Source organism: Trichomonas vaginalis, chromosome II, assembly GCF_026262505.1.
Source record: "Trichomonas vaginalis G3 chromosome II, whole genome shotgun sequence".
NCBI lineage: Eukaryota > Parabasalia > Trichomonadida > Trichomonadidae > Trichomonas > Trichomonas vaginalis.
The window spans coordinates 20,753,259-20,769,228 of record NC_067204.1 but is presented as its reverse complement, the minus strand read 5'-3'; the positions used below and the strand labels follow the sequence as shown (position 1 = coordinate 20,769,228).

At 32.0% G+C, this 15,970-nt stretch overlaps 5 protein-coding genes across 5 annotated transcripts; 3 read left to right on the top strand and 2 right to left on the bottom strand.

The window, feature by feature from the left end:
- Window positions 1-2,235: 2,235 nt before the first annotated feature.
- Window positions 2,236-6,340, top strand: TVAGG3_0580500 (uncharacterized protein; the record flags this gene model as incomplete). Its single annotated transcript, XM_001579593.2, has 1 exon — window positions 2,236-6,333. One exon carries the CDS (start codon window positions 2,236-2,238, stop codon window positions 6,331-6,333), a length of 4,098 nt encoding a protein of 1,365 aa, XP_001579643.1.
- A 219-nt stretch (window positions 6,341-6,559) lies between these two features.
- On the top strand, window positions 6,560-11,778 carry TVAGG3_0580490 (uncharacterized protein; the record flags this gene model as incomplete). The annotated part of the gene is made up of 1 exon (XM_001579592.1): window positions 6,858-11,465. The coding sequence occupies one exon, from the start codon at window positions 6,858-6,860 to the stop codon at window positions 11,463-11,465; it is 4,608 nt and encodes a 1,535-aa protein (XP_001579642.1).
- Window positions 11,779-11,947: 169 nt separating this feature from the next.
- Window positions 11,948-12,753, top strand: TVAGG3_0580480 (negative regulation of cell death; the record flags this gene model as incomplete). The annotated part of the gene is made up of 1 exon (XM_001579591.2): window positions 11,997-12,707. One exon carries the CDS (start codon window positions 11,997-11,999, stop codon window positions 12,705-12,707), a length of 711 nt encoding a protein of 236 aa, XP_001579641.1.
- Window positions 12,754-12,863: 110 nt separating this feature from the next.
- On the bottom strand, window positions 12,864-13,406 carry TVAGG3_0580470 (small GTPase superfamily, Arf family; the record flags this gene model as incomplete). The annotated part of the gene is made up of 1 exon (XM_001579590.1): window positions 12,864-13,406. The coding sequence occupies one exon, from the start codon at window positions 13,404-13,406 to the stop codon at window positions 12,864-12,866; it is 543 nt and encodes a 180-aa protein (XP_001579640.1).
- Window positions 13,407-13,938: 532 nt separating this feature from the next.
- Window positions 13,939-15,366, bottom strand: TVAGG3_0580460 (sphingomyelin catabolic process; the record flags this gene model as incomplete). The annotated part of the gene is made up of 1 exon (XM_001579589.1): window positions 13,939-15,366. One exon carries the CDS (start codon window positions 15,364-15,366, stop codon window positions 13,939-13,941), a length of 1,428 nt encoding a protein of 475 aa, XP_001579639.1.
- Window positions 15,367-15,970: the final 604 nt, after the last annotated feature.

The following is a 15,970-nucleotide window of genomic DNA, read 5'->3' as shown; positions in this document are numbered from 1 at the left end:
AAAAATCAATAATAGCTAAAATGTATTATGCATAACAAATTTTAATGTTACACGGTATTTTTTGAACTTCATGACATGAATTTTCTTTATATTATTTTTTTTTGGATTTTCTATGATTTATGCGATAGGCTGGAACAACATTGTAAGTGCAATGATATCATTTATAGAGAAATCTAAAACTTCAGCATTCAGAACTCGCAACCACAAAAATATTCATTTGCTAAGTAAGTAAAGTTGATTAAGTTCGACACTTAGCTTTTATACGTAAAACCAAGTGTGTATTGTTATTTCTTGTTAAATTATTGAGAAAAAAATAAATTGTAAGAGAAACGATACTGATTATTGAAATAATATTGAGGGTAGCTGCAGATTTCTTCATTAACATGCCGGAAATTTGTTAATCTTGGTTTTCTATCATAAAATCTGTCGAAGAATCTAAAAACGGAGATATGAAATAGAGATCATGTAAATCTAGAGTATCCTGTCAGAAAAATAGACTAAGCATGTAACCCTTTTTTGGTCATAAACACTTTTTACCACTTAGTCATACAGATGATCATTAAATTTAAACGAGCACTTTTTGTCAGAATTTATTCTTTTACAAAGACAGAAGATTTTAGTATTATTTAATATTAGTGCTGTAGCAAAATTCAAAAAACGGTGAAAATTCAGTGAATTTGTGAATTCACATTTTTTTTCGACATTTTTCTTGATATATCCATGCACATTAAGAACACAGCTTTGATACGCTTAAAAAAGCATATTTCATATGAAATTGTTAAAGAAATAAACAATTTATATAAAAATTGCACTTATGGGCAGTTTAGATATATAATTTATATATAACATATATACAAATCCATAGACAAAGTGCAATAACTACAATGTTGTAGAAAATTACAGCAGAAATACTGACTTTTTGAAGGATAATAAGAATTCTTCTAAATGTTGTATTTTTATAATTTGATTGATTTTTTTACTATTTCATTAATCTTTTATGAATAATAATTATTTTTAATATATGTGCTATTAAAATTTCAAATTTTGACTAATATATCTAAGTTATCTGAACGAAACATTTAGAAAATATCATACTTACATTGAAATAGCAAGTAGAGCATATTAATAGCAAGTTTCTTGGCTTTATATCTATCATCTATTGTTGTTTGATCAAACAAAATTCACTCTATTATATGGTGTCAATTAATTAAAACAATTTTTAATAGTTATTTATTTAGTGCGAATAAGTGCAAACTCATAAATGAATAACTTAATAGTAGAAATGAATTATCTGATATAAATCTCACATTTTGTCCATCAGAAATACTTTAATTGCATACGCATAACTATTAGTAATACGTCTGGAGTGTCAATTAATAACAATCCCACAACAAGTAAAATTCAGATTTTTATTAAACTTATTTTTTCCTCAAAGTTTTCTCAAATTACTATATATACATATGTGGATAAAATAATAGTAATATTGTAAAAAATTAGATAATTTTTTTTATTTGAGAACCTCTCAAAAGTTCATTCAATTTATCAATTGTTTCAGTTTGATGTATATTCATTTCTGGAGCCTAAAACTTTAGCAATCATGACAATATCATATTCTCTTTCTAACTACGCAATGTAAGGGTATCCTTAAAAAGAATCTTTACAAAATATACATTTACTTTATAAAAAAAATATTCACAATTTGATGTAGAATATCAATATATTATGTTGTGAAGCTAATAATGTTAATTAATTGAATTTTTGGTTTTGAATAATTAATTTAATATAAATTTTTGTAATTATCAATTTTTAATATATAACGAAACTATATAAGATTTTGTCGTTCGGAATTACAATATTTTTATGTTGAAAATTTAATTTTACGTGTCATCTATCTCCAACGAAATACAATTATTATGTGACAGAGTTTTATTTTTAAGTTAGCAATTCATGAATTGTAAGATCACTTAAGTGTCGATTCACTCAGATTTTTTGAGAGCTACTTCAATTTTTTTAAAATGTTTTGAATTCATTTTAAGAATTTAAAGATATTGCTTTTGGAATTTCTAAATCAAATTGAATAAATTATTTTATTTGTTTTGAATGACTATTCAAAATTGGACTTAATTCTATTTGAAATTGGTCAGAAAATAAATTTTAGTTACCATATTGTTATTCACACATATATATGACATAATTCAATTTTATTTTTTTTTAATTGAAATTTATTTTTCATTGATGTTGTGTTTTTTATTGGCTGCTGCACTATCAATTATTGAGATAAATTTCGAATCACCAATCATTCCATTTGGAGATCTATTTGATATGACTGGAAACCAATTCGAAATAAAAAATGTAGATGATTTTACAGGAAATTATACAGTTGTTTATACAATTAATCAATCAAGTAAAACATATGAATACCAGTTGAATTTAGACTCAGAACCATATTTTAGAGCTGCTGGTTTGGACATGGATGAAGATTATGAAAATTACTTTCCAAGAGGTTCCGTTTCGTTCGATGTGAAGTTCATCAAGAATGGCGTAGTTGAAGGTATAGGAAATTTTACAGCTTTTATTGCGTTACCAATTGAGGTTCATAAAGCTGTTATGGAACCAAAGATAATTGAATACTCACCCAAAACTGTACTTCCAATTGTAATAAATCTCACCAATTATAATCCTGATCATAATTCACAAATATTTCTTCAATCACCAAGGAGAAGAATAGGTTGGCCAAATAATAAGTCTATTAACTATTATTTTGAACATCAGAAAGAAAGTACTCAAGGAACCACTAAATTACATTCTATTAAGCCTTCTGGACATAATTATACGCTAAATTTATATGTTATAGATGGAACCGTTCAAAATTCAAAAACCGAATTCAATATTGATTATGCTGTTAGAAAAAAGATGGACATAAATTTTGTTAAGCACGATAAAGAATTTTACTATCCAAATGATGAATCAAACTTGACATTTGTCTTCCCAATTCTAGAAGAAATTGACACATGGTATACTGTTTATGTTAATGAGAAGAAATCTGTATTGATAACAAATAATAAACCATTTCATATTTCATATCAAATCCCATCTACAGCTGAACTCGGTGATTTTCAAATCACATACAGTGTTACAGTCGAAGATATATTAAAATCAGAAAATCACAGTTTAACTCTCAAGATAAGAGACAAACCAGTTTTGACAAATATAGTGAACAAAGAAACATATTTAATTTCTGAAACTATCAATATATTATTTGATTGCATTGATCATGACTCAACTGATTCATTCCAAATTCAATATTTAATGGAAGATGATGCAGGATACAAAAATTATGGGGAAAGAGTACCACGAGAAGGTGATACAACAAAAATGAGTTTCCTGGTAGATAAAAATAAGCTCAAGCGAGGTAGGAATATTTTCAATCTAAGTGTTGTTGATAATTATTCAATAGAATCAGATCCTATAAGTCTTTTAATTATGATCGTTGAGCCACCGACTATTATCGTATCGAATAATGAGTCTTTCTTCATTCCAGGTTCTAAAATTTCGCCACATATTATAATTACTGATCTTGATGAAGATGAAAATGAAAGTATATCTTACTATTTCGATAATGATGAAAATAGTAAGAAACATCTCCAATCAATATTAATTGATAGCTCAACACATGTTTATAACGGTGATTTGCAACAAATTGAGATACCATCAACTGCCAGATCTGGAACTATCAATCTTACAATTGTTGTCACTGATAGATATAACTTTACAACAAATGCTACTTTAGTTCTTACAATTCGGGAACCTCCAGTTCTCACAGGTGAAAACATATCAGAAATCAAAACACCATCGAGCAATGCAACATTCACGATCAAAGTAGAAGATCATGATGAAAATGATTATTGTGATTTATTCTATCATTATGATGGCATTGAAGAACCTGTTAATGTTTCACGAACTTCAATTAATCAATCTACACATCAAGCATCTGTACCAGTCGAAATCCCTCTTCCTGAAGAATATAGCGGTGTTTTCAGTATAACATTTTATGCAATTGACAGTCACAACATAACATCACAGAACATCACATTGACTGTCGAAATCAGGAATAAACCTGAAATATCGAATATCAAACACAAAGAACAATATTTGATGACAGATGTCTTCAACATCACATTCGATTGCAAAGATAAAGATCCAACAGATTCATTCCAAATGAAGTATGCCATCGATGATCAAAACTATAATAATTATAGTGGTCGTGTTAATAGAGCATCAGAAGTCACTCCACTTTATATTATCATCGAAAAAGATAAACTTCATCTTGGTGTAAACAATATTAGTATTATCGTTGAAGATGATTACGAAATGACATCAAATTACCTGAATATAACAATTCACATTGTTGATCCACTAGTTATCACAGGTGAAAACATATCAGAAATCAAAACACCATCGAGCAATGCAATATTTACGATCAAGGTAGAAGATAATGATGAAAATGATTATTGTGATTTATTCTATCATTATGATGGCATTGAAGAACCTGTTAATGTTTCACGAACTTCAATTAATCAATCTACACATCAAGCATCTGTACCAGTCGAAATCCCTCTTCCTGAAGAATATAGCGGTGTTTTCAGTATAACATTTTATGCAATTGACAGTCACAACATAACATCACAGAACATCACATTGACTGTCGAAATCAGGAATAAACCTGAAATTCAAATTGAAAAAGGAATTCCTCAAATTGTTCAAAGGAATGAAAAATACACTATTTCTGTAAAAGTCACAGATAATGATGCAGAAGAAGAGTTCTCATTCTTTATTAATGGAAAAAATTATACAAAGAAATTCTATTCAAATAGTAAAGAAACTGATGCTGATTTGGATATTCAAATACCAAATAACCTATTAGGTGAAACAAATATCATATTAAAAGCTGTTGATAAATATGGACTTCAATCGGAACCAGTACAATTGAATTTCTCAATCAGATCGAAACCTGAAATTAAGATCAATGAGGGTCAAAGAAAACGATTTATTCCAGGAAGTACAATTAATTTGAGCGTTTTCATTAAAGATGATGATCCAGGTGATAATTCTACATTTATAGTTAAATTCCTAGATAAAGAATTCCATTTCAATGATGCATTTCAAACAAACGAATCAGGTGCAAACCATAACCTTTCTATAACCATACCTTCAGATGTTAAAGGAGGTAATGAAAGCATCATAGTTACTGCAAAGGATTATTTTAATCTTTCATCAAGTGACACAACATCGATCTATATTCCCACTGCTCCTGTGATCCAATATGAAGGGACAGACTCCAATACAACAATCCCTGGCAACTTTGCACGTCCTAAGTTCTTAGTCTCTGACAAAGATGGAGATAAGAATATTACAATTATTATCAATCTCCCTGATGGAACAAACATTTCAAAACAAGCAGATTGCAGTAGAATTAACGAACCTGAACTTAAATGCAATAACAATCCTTATGAAATCGATATTAAGATTCCTGAAGATCATCCAATCACAAAACCATATATCATCAACGTCACAGTTATTGATTCAGATGGCCAAGGCCAAAATATCACAGCGGAAATTCCATTCAGAAACAGAGCACCTCAAATTGAATACACAAATAAGAGTGAATTAGAAAAAGACAACGAATATTACCAAACTAGAAATATCACAATAAAATTCAGGGTCAAAGATTCGAATTTTGGCGACTGGGCAAACATTTACATGAAGATTTATCCAGATGAAAAAAAATTATTTAACAAAGTCAATATCATAAATAAAACAAAAACAGGTCAAAATTGGACATATTTCGAGTTCAATCTTACTATCCCAAGTGATTACAAAGATGATGATTATAACATCACTCTTTGGGCAACAGATAAGTTTGGTGCTGAATCCAATTCTACTTATGTAATGATTAAAATCAGAGGAAGTTATGCAGCTTTAGCTGGTAATGTCGATTTACGTATCCTTGTTGAGAGAAGATGGATTATTTTAGTTGTTGTTGCTTGCATAATTGCAGTTATTCTATTCATTATTTTTATTATCATTCTTCTCATTAGACCAGAACCGAAGATTAAACAGGTTGTTAAGGAACCAAGTGAAGAAATTGATAGAGATGACTCGGGTGAAACAATATCTGTCCATTCTGATGATATGGATGATGAAAATCCCCCACCATTTGGACCGCATAATTTGGTTCCAATTGATATCAATGAAGATGACAATGAAGATTCTGGTGAATCATTTTCAATCCACACTGATGAAATTATTACAAACGAGATAGATTTATCATAATAAACTAATTATTTATATATTTATTGCTGAGGAATATTTGAGATAAATGAATTCCAAATATAACTTTTTTGCTTTTCACAACAATTCTATTAGAATCATTAGAATTGAATTTCTCAACATTGTCATATCAATATTTTCTCATTTGTTTATGGAATTGAATCAACAAAGGTATTCTATGGTATTAAAACAAACGTATTAAACTTACGAAATTTATATAAACAATAAAAAAAAATTCAAAAATGCTTTCTTTTCTTTTCCTTACATTCTATGAAGACAAAAAGTACTGTCTCATTCAGAGCAGTCGATACAAATCAGAATGTAAAGGAGCAACAGATTACGTTTTGCTGGATAGAGTTGATCAATACACTTTTCAACCAAGTGTATCTGGACATATTGAAATATATGTTCAACAATCAGTCAAACCTATTGATATCGTTGAGTTCTCAAATAAGCAATTGAACCAAAAAAGCATTCATTTTAGCGGATATTCTTTTACTTTTCTATACAAGGACTATGATCTCAATATGAAATCATTAATCTTCGATAGCCCGACTAAAGTTATATTCTATGGTAGCAGGCAGAGCTCATTTATCATAGAAAATTATTGCAATGATGGAGATATCGAATTTCGCGATAGAGTCAAGAAAAACCTAATTACAATTAAAAACTTCACGATTACAAATGTATTTCGGACATCTATGGTTACATTTCCCATTTATGAAGAGTTATTTGTGAATCCTTCATTTAAACTTGAAGTTGTATTAGAAGAAAACGATGTAATAGAGTTTGCTAATGAAGGTATTTATGCTTCCGAGATCTTTATTAATACAATGAAATTTAAATCGATTTTATTCAAAGCAAAGTCAACAGTTAGGCTAACAAAGTCAGCCCCGATACCTATATTCATGCAAGAGATACCAAGCATCGAATTTTCTTCACCAGATGCTTTCATTACTTTTAATCCAATTTGGGGAGCGGCTCCTGTTACAACTGTTGGTCCAGGGACTATCAGAGCGGAAAATTCAATTACAATTGACTTCGAAAACATCGAAGATATCACTCCATCCATTTATAAAATTTATGCTCGACATATTACTAAGAATACCACCAAATACAACGGCAAATTCTGCTTCTACAACGTTAACATACCAGAAAATAAAGATTGCGCCTTCGTGAAGTACAATTTGGGCGGTCCAATCACATATCCAATTCCAAACACGTTAAAACTGGCCAACTTCTTGATATACGATACCTACCCAACACAAGCACAGATAGATGCAGCCTATTTCGCAGGTAGAACCATCTCAATCGTTGGAGCTGACTTCATCACAAAAATTTCAGTGGATTTATCACATGGTGGCCCTGCACACATGTTTCTTGAGAACGCCGATATCGAACTGATCGGTTCAGAGCTCTCAATTCAGAATTTAACCCTTGGAAAAAAAGTTAAATTAAATTTCAAAGACGAAAACCTTCCAGTTTTCAATGTTTCGACATTGGAATGCATGGAACCAACTGACTTCTTCCAGGACTGCAGATTCCACTGCCATAACCTCATTATTCCTTCAAATAACTTCAATTTAATTGATGATTTGGATGATGACCAAGTTGACTACACCTACGTCAATTTCAAGGAAGGCCACCAAATAAAGGAGCTCGTTTTCAGGCAAAACAGCTTCCAAATCCAGTTTGCTGGCAAAGCATTTCGAATTCCGAACCAACAGCTCTTGAAATTGTCTTTTGTACTTCCGTATCAACAGAACCAAGAAATTAAAATAAGAGCAGTACTTCCTTATGAGTACAAATTGGAGTTTTTCCCTAAAATAATTTATTTGAACGAATCTTCTGTCAACTACGACTTTGACGAGAGTTGGGAAGACAACAATATTGGTGTTAAGTCCGGTAGAGGTGATTTCTTCCATCCAACTAAGATAAATTACATTCATTCGAAATCATCAATTACGAAACTGCTCGAGATCTTCGATTTAAAGGAATATATCCACTCAGATAGAATTCACAGCTCCGGATATTGCATTTCTGATGATCCATCCCAATGCGGACAAGATCAACAAGTTATACCAAACTCAGATAAGGTCTTGAGTAGAATATTCTTGCCTGATCCGTATGGAGATTGCACTATAAAGGTAGTTTCCCCTAATGTTATCCTCGATATGCATTGTTTCGGAGGAATTAATGTGAAATTATACTCACAGTCCTCAAATACGATCACCTTGCTTTTCAGACCTAATGTTATTATTCCGAAACTCGAAATCTACTACTTAACAACCAATTTCAGAACTGTAGATGAAATGGATTCGATTATCATCGGAACATTGATCTCAGATACATCCGAAATCCAAACAGCCGGAATGAACAAGCCGATAGATGTCCATAATCTTATGAAAATCTTGGCTACGGCCTATTTTAACTTAGTTTCGTTTTTAACTCCATCGACGACGCGTAGAATCGAGTTAGTTTCAAGCGATGACTCCAAGCCAATATCAAACATTATCGTTTGTCCCGACCATTTCGTTTTCGAAATGACATCTCAATATACAGTTATAGCAAACTTCTCAATGTTTGCATCTATCACATATATCCATGCTTCCCAGAAGGCTACGAAGATTACTATTGCTCCAACTAACCGATTTGGTGTATTTTTGCCGAAAATGCCAGATTTAGAATTCCTCAGCTTATCAACTTATATCTCCTTCTCCGAGGATTGGTTCGAGCTCAACCCTGTCGTATCCAGTAAAGGCCATATCACAACTCGTCATGCTTATCCAGCACAAGTCTTTACTCCGAGGAATGTAATTCCGGATATTTTTATTTTCGACCAAGAACCAATTGTCAGCTTTTTCTCTGACTCTTCTTATTGTTTGTACAAATCAAATCCGAAATCTTGTCCGGATTCGTACATTCCTTTCAAATACTCCTCAAAGAAGATCAGTATGAAGGTCCTGGAGTCGTATACCAAGCAATTAACAATATTTATTGCGGATTCGACTCCATCAGATATGCCAACTATAGATGAAGACGTCGCATCGCTTGATAAGTTGACAATTACGGCTAAGTATACACAGTTTGTTGCAATACATGCCGAAAAAGTCATCAAAACGCTGAATTTAATTAATACCAATATTTATGTTTTCTCTCAGACGAATATTCCTGTTTATAACTTATCAATGATTGGATCTTCAACCATATTATCAGATACAATGAACATTAGCCACGCAACTTTGTCTTTAGAATGTTATAAGAACATACAAGACAAATTACGACCAACTACTGACATAATCATACTCGATGAGAACATGTCAACCATTTATTTCAGAAACGATGTAATTTACATCAACGAAATTCCGATTTATTATACGTATTACGACCATATCTCACTAACGATCCTCCATACAGTCATTTTCGCTCCGTATGGTAGTAATTACATATGTTCCAAGCCTCTAAATATCGATTTCGCCGGAAATGACCCTTCAGTTACTTTTGATTCATCCTGGGAAACGATTCCGACCGCAAACAGGACCAATGCCAACATGACGAGTGATGTTCCGATTAAAATCTTCGGTGTTGTCCACGATGGCTTCCAATTCTCCAAAGAATACATAAATTCTGCTGCCAAAATCTGCGTCCACGGTCGTCATGACTCTTGTCCGTCCGGATATACTAAATTGCAGTACAATAACAAGCCATTAGTCCTCGACTCGTCCATTAAACAGATGGAGTTACTCATAATGCCAGAAAAAGTCATAATTGACGGGGAATCATTTTCTTTGTTTTCTCTCAAATTATTGGCAAATTCTGTCAAAACCATCGAAATTATTAAAACGAAATCTGTTTTAGAATACATAGAGCTTGAGAACATTACATTAAATATCAATGACATGTTCAGAGTGAATCATGTTCGAGCAAAAGGAATTTCCAAAATTTCGAAAGGCTTCGATTTGACGAGTTTCGAATTGAACTATGAGTCCAAAGACATTTTAGACAGTTTCAATGACAATTACATCAATAACTTGACACTTAATTTGCCATTGGATGTTGAAGGAATCGAAGTTTTCGAGAAATACTACATTTTCCATGAGAAAAACAACGAAAAAACGAAATTTGACACGAGAAAGATCCGATCCATTTATCTTCTCGTGAGTAGTTATTATCTTAACATGAGTACACATTCAGACACAGCATCATTGATACCATCAATCTCAATGAAGCAAGGAATCGTGTTTTTCGATGGAAAATGGATAAATGTCAGATCAGAATCCCATGGATTTTTGAAAGGAATGACAGAAGTTGTTATATACGACACATTTCCAGAATTGATCTATGACATCGACCCAACAATCACACAGACAGTAATGTCCCAAGATATCTGTCTTTTCTCAGATTCGATGTCTTCTGAATCGTGTCCACGCGGTGCAAGACAAGTGAAGTATTCTGAGAATTCTGTCGAAATTTTCGCATTGAATTCTGTTTGGTTTTACATTTGTGACACGAATCCGGTCTCTCCTTTGAGAATCAAATCAAGAATAAAGTTCTCCCAGGTAGAGATGTTCGCTCTTGTTACAATACAAGACGTCATATTGGATTGTCAAACAGAAAAATTGATTTTGAATGGTATTAATTTATGTTACACAAAAAGTGACAATGTTTTGGAAATGTTGAAATTAGTTTCAAGCGATATTATCAATACAACAAGTATAACAACTAATCAACTTGTTGTATGTGGAATATCACAAACATTGGATATAATTAAATCCAATAAATTTACTTTCTTAACAAACCAAATCAAAAAGTTAATTTTTGACAATGAAAACGTGACAGCAGTTGATCCATTTGAAAATACAACATTCAAAAATAGAGATTTTGAATTAGTTGTAACAGAAAATGTGAAAGTTCAATGCGATGATGGAGTTTCTAAACCAAATTTGCCTTCTTCAATTGAACTTCAAAAAGATTCAACTCTATTCATTGTTTCTTCTTCATTTAGCTCTGTAAATAGAGAGGAAAAAGTCATTGTTAAAGGAAATGGAAACCTTTTGACTGAAGAATCTTCTCTACCTGATTTCTTTGATGTGGAAGAACAAGTTAAGGTGAAGACAAAGCAAACTATTCAGTAATACTTATAATATATGTTTATTTTTATGTACTTTAGTTTTTTTAGTAAATAAATGCTTATGTAAAAAGTCTTAGATTAGTTAATAATATATTTCTAATGATCAAAATGTCTGAATACATATTTCAAATCCAATGATAATTCTATTACAAGAATATATTTTAAAATATTAAACTAATCTTTTGAATCATAACACATTTTCTTATGTAAACCTTGGAATTTCCGAAATCCATCTAGTGGATATTGCAGTTAATGATTTGTGGTCTCAAGTTATGAATATGTATACAATTAGACCACAATGGCAATGCACAAGAAATCAAAGAAATAGCTATATATGGGAATATAAATACTTGATTTTTAATTCAAATAATATTTTCGGATTCAAACCTCAATAAACAATGGTGAAGAGCATCTTATAAGGTTCATAGAAAAGCTTCATACTATTTTTAGTGAGTGAGAAGTAGGAATTCTCGTTCAAATGTAATGCACTTTTTTAACAACGATAATTAGGAAAAAAATACGTTTTTATTCTAAAATGTCTGTAGAAAGGCCTCGCCTTGGAAAGACAGAAGAACAACCAACAGTCCAATCACGCACAATCAAACGTAAGAAAGCTACAGTAACATCATGTGGACTTGGAATGGCACCAAAGCCTAAACCGCCGCGTGAATTTACACAATTCCGCCGTTTTTATGATCGTGGCGATCTTCCAATCTCACGTAACTACGGTGATGAGCAAGGTCCAATTCACTGGAAAGTATCTCCAGATCTTCTGGATTATCATCACTATTTACCAGTATTTTTCGATGGCCTTCGTGAAACAGAAGAGCCATACTGGTACTTTGCATACTATGGAACTCTTGATCTTATTGCTCAAGGTCCAACTAAAATCCTTGCAGTTGTTCCACAATTAATTATTCCGTTAAAGAAAGACTTAAATACACGCGAACCAGAAATCTTGTGCCGTTGCATGGCCGTTATCCAGGCTCTTGTCAAAGCAGATCCTCTCATTAGTGAAGCTCTTGTTCCATATTACCGCCAGATTCTCCCTGTTTTCAATGAATTCTTCCTTGATAACAAGAACATCGGTGATCGTATCGAATATAGCCAGCGCAAGCATAACAATCTTTCAGATTTGATTCACGAAACTCTCGAAGAAATGGAAAAGAGCGGTGGTCCAGAAGCTTACATTAACATCAAATACATGATTCCTTCATATCAATCCGCTGTTGCAGGCAGTGCATAAAGTTTATTTTTTTTTTTTTTGCATTAAAGATATTTCTAAGCCTCTGTAATTACAAATACTTGTTTGCTATTTAGATTAATTAAAAGTTAAAGTAATTTCATTCATTTTAAAGAAATATATCGGATAGAAGATTAAATCTAATATTTTAAGAAACAATTAAAATTCATTGTTAATCCACTCAATGATCTGATCGATATTCGTCTTCTTTTTGGCAGAAATACAGAATAATTTAACAGTTCTGTCACTAACGTAATCTAATTTCAAGCGAGACATGATATCTTCGCTATTTAATGCTCCAGGAATATCTTGCTTATTAGCAATTATTAAGTATGGCTTTCGAGATAATGAAAAATTCTGGAATAGTTCAGAGAGCTGATTCTCACTTGCAAGTACAGCTTCCTGATCAGACGAATCGATGACATAGAGAATAACATCTGCTCTTTGGCAATATTCTTCCCATAATGCACGTGAGTTTTTATTTCCACTCATATCATGAACATTTACATTGATTTTTCCGATCTTCATTGTTGAATTTTGTGCTCCAATTGTTGGGACAACAGGTTCTTCTGTATCTTGATTTGCAAATGCACGGACTAATGTTGTTTTTCCTGCAGATGGAAGACCAACTATTGTCATAGAAATACTTTTAGACCAGAATAAGCTTAATAGCCATCGCCAGAAGCGTACAAAAATGTTCATTTCTGAATTTTGACAGATTTTTCGTTTTTTACATTCAAAATCATCTTTTCTCCATAACAAGATGCGCCGATTGCCGTGTTTTTAAGATCGACCCGAGTCTGCATTACCCAAACACTATTTATAGATAACTTTGAAAGTGTTATATCCCATCATAATGTGAGTTAGAAAATGATCGCTAATAATAAGAAAGACTCCTTATTGAGCGTTCTCAAAATACCAATACAAATAGATACACAGACTTGATAATCATTAAAGGTGCAACTGAGAATGTTTTTAAAGAAATTGCAAATCAACTTGAGTCATATGATTGCTATTGACGAAAAGTCAATATCCAGAGCACTATAGTGTAGAAAGAGAAACAATTTGACATGAAAATAAGCTTTTACAAAACAATATTTTAATAACATGGTAAGATTAACTTTTGCATTTCTAATTCTATGTACATTATTATAATGTACACCATGTACACAAATATATGAAAGTTTTTAATGCAAAATAAAAAAATTTCATAAGAAATTTTTCATTTTTTTTTTCAAATTAGAAAGTCCGCTTTTTTGTAGTATGGCTGAGCGCTAAGCTTATCAATATTAAGCTTATTCTCGCAATCAACAATATCATCTGGCAACAATGCTTTGAGTGCACAATAATAGAAAGCATTGTGCTCATCAGCTCTAGTATAAATTCTCTCTCTGTATCTCCACTGTCCTTCTCCTGTTGTTCTTACCCATTCTGCAGCATTGTTGATCGTTTCTCTTGTGACATTTGATGCTGAATAAGCATCTGAGAACTTATATTCAACCTGCCACTTGAGAACAGAAGGATTCATCAAGAGATCTGCATAGTATTGTGTATAATCCTTTACAATGCCGTTAGATAATTCGAATACTCTGTAACCAGGGTTGTTATAGTTAACAGGAGATACTGATGGAGCACTTAATGAATAAAGGACACTATCCTTATCAGCTGTTGGAGAATACAAAGGAAGAAACATATCTGTATGAGAATGTCCGGAAAGAATGAACGAGAAATCACATTTCTTCATGATCTTGGAGAATTTCGTGATGTAATCTTCATTCCAACCGAGTTTGTTCTTGTAATAATATACGCCTGGTGGAATATGCAAAGCAACACTGACTTTGAAGCCTTTTTGAACGGCATCATCGTATGAAGATTCGATCCATGCAAATTGATCATATGGATCTTCAGCATGTTGAGTCTGATCTCTCTTTGCAGCGTACATTACTGAATTAAGGAACAAAAATCTTAAATTGACTTCTGGGAAGTCAGCATAATAATATCCACCCTTCAAGAATGTCTTGGATTGCTCGTCATTCATCCATTTACCGAAAACTTTGTAAGCTGTCTTGAAATTGTCGGCATCAGTGTCAAATGATCCGTAATCTGATGCAAAGTCATTATTTCCTAAAGTAATATAGATGCTAGTGTTAGGGAACGCTGCTTCTAAAGGAGCTGTGACATTTTTGAAACTTTGCTTGAGCATCTTAGAATCTGTATTTAATCCATGGGCAATTAAATCTCCACCAAGCAAAATGAATGCGGGCTTTTCATTTGTTTGTTTGGCATTTGAAACAAGAGATTCGAAGAGTTCCATTGGGGAATCGCATTCGTACTGTCCATACTTGTGAGGATCAATAGTCTTCTTATGATCTCCACGGCAGTCATGTTTAGAAGGAATAATTGGTGAATATAATGGGTCAGCATGAATATCGTTCAAATAGAGGAAACTAGCTTCTGATGGCGCAATTCTTCTGATAGTGTTAGCGGCAGCTCTATGACTACGCGCTCTGTAAATAATTCCAGCAACAATCAATGAGACCACAAAAATCAAGGAAAGTAAGCCAAGAATGATGATTTTCCTCTTATCACTATGATGGACCTTTTCAATGGAATCGTATGTTAATGGATCTTGGGCGTGTGAGGACAAGAGATCTGTTTCCATATTTATAATTTTCTGAAAAATCCAAGGCTAGTTATTCAAAATATTCTAATTGAATTCTAGAAACTTCTCAATCAATAACCCAATGAAATATGCTAAATACGACGAATACAATAATATATAATTAGGTCTGACAAATTTATACCGATGCATCATTTCAAAATTTACTATCGTACGGCCTCTTTATCATTCAATTTTTTTGAAAAATCCTTAAAATGAATCCGACATTTTTATGATCATATTTTAATCACATCAGTACAATAATCATTTTTTTCACTAAGGTGATTTTATTTCTTCTAAAAACTGGCATCTCAAAAATTTCTTCGAGGAATGACATTTGAGAATTTTAATTATGATATTTATACATTGGTTCTAAAACATATGCTTATATTATGAAAAGAATTCTGTTTAAAGAGTAAATTTGACGCACTGATATTAAATCTTCAAAGAAACAACGATTTCTTTTAAGATCGTGGTTGACTATAATAATATATTATATTAGACTCATTAGTAAAGATAATAGATTGAAAATTATTCCGTCTCAATGGGATATATTATTTTCAGCCGCATTTCCTAAAATTATGATTCTTAAGTCAATGAAACAATG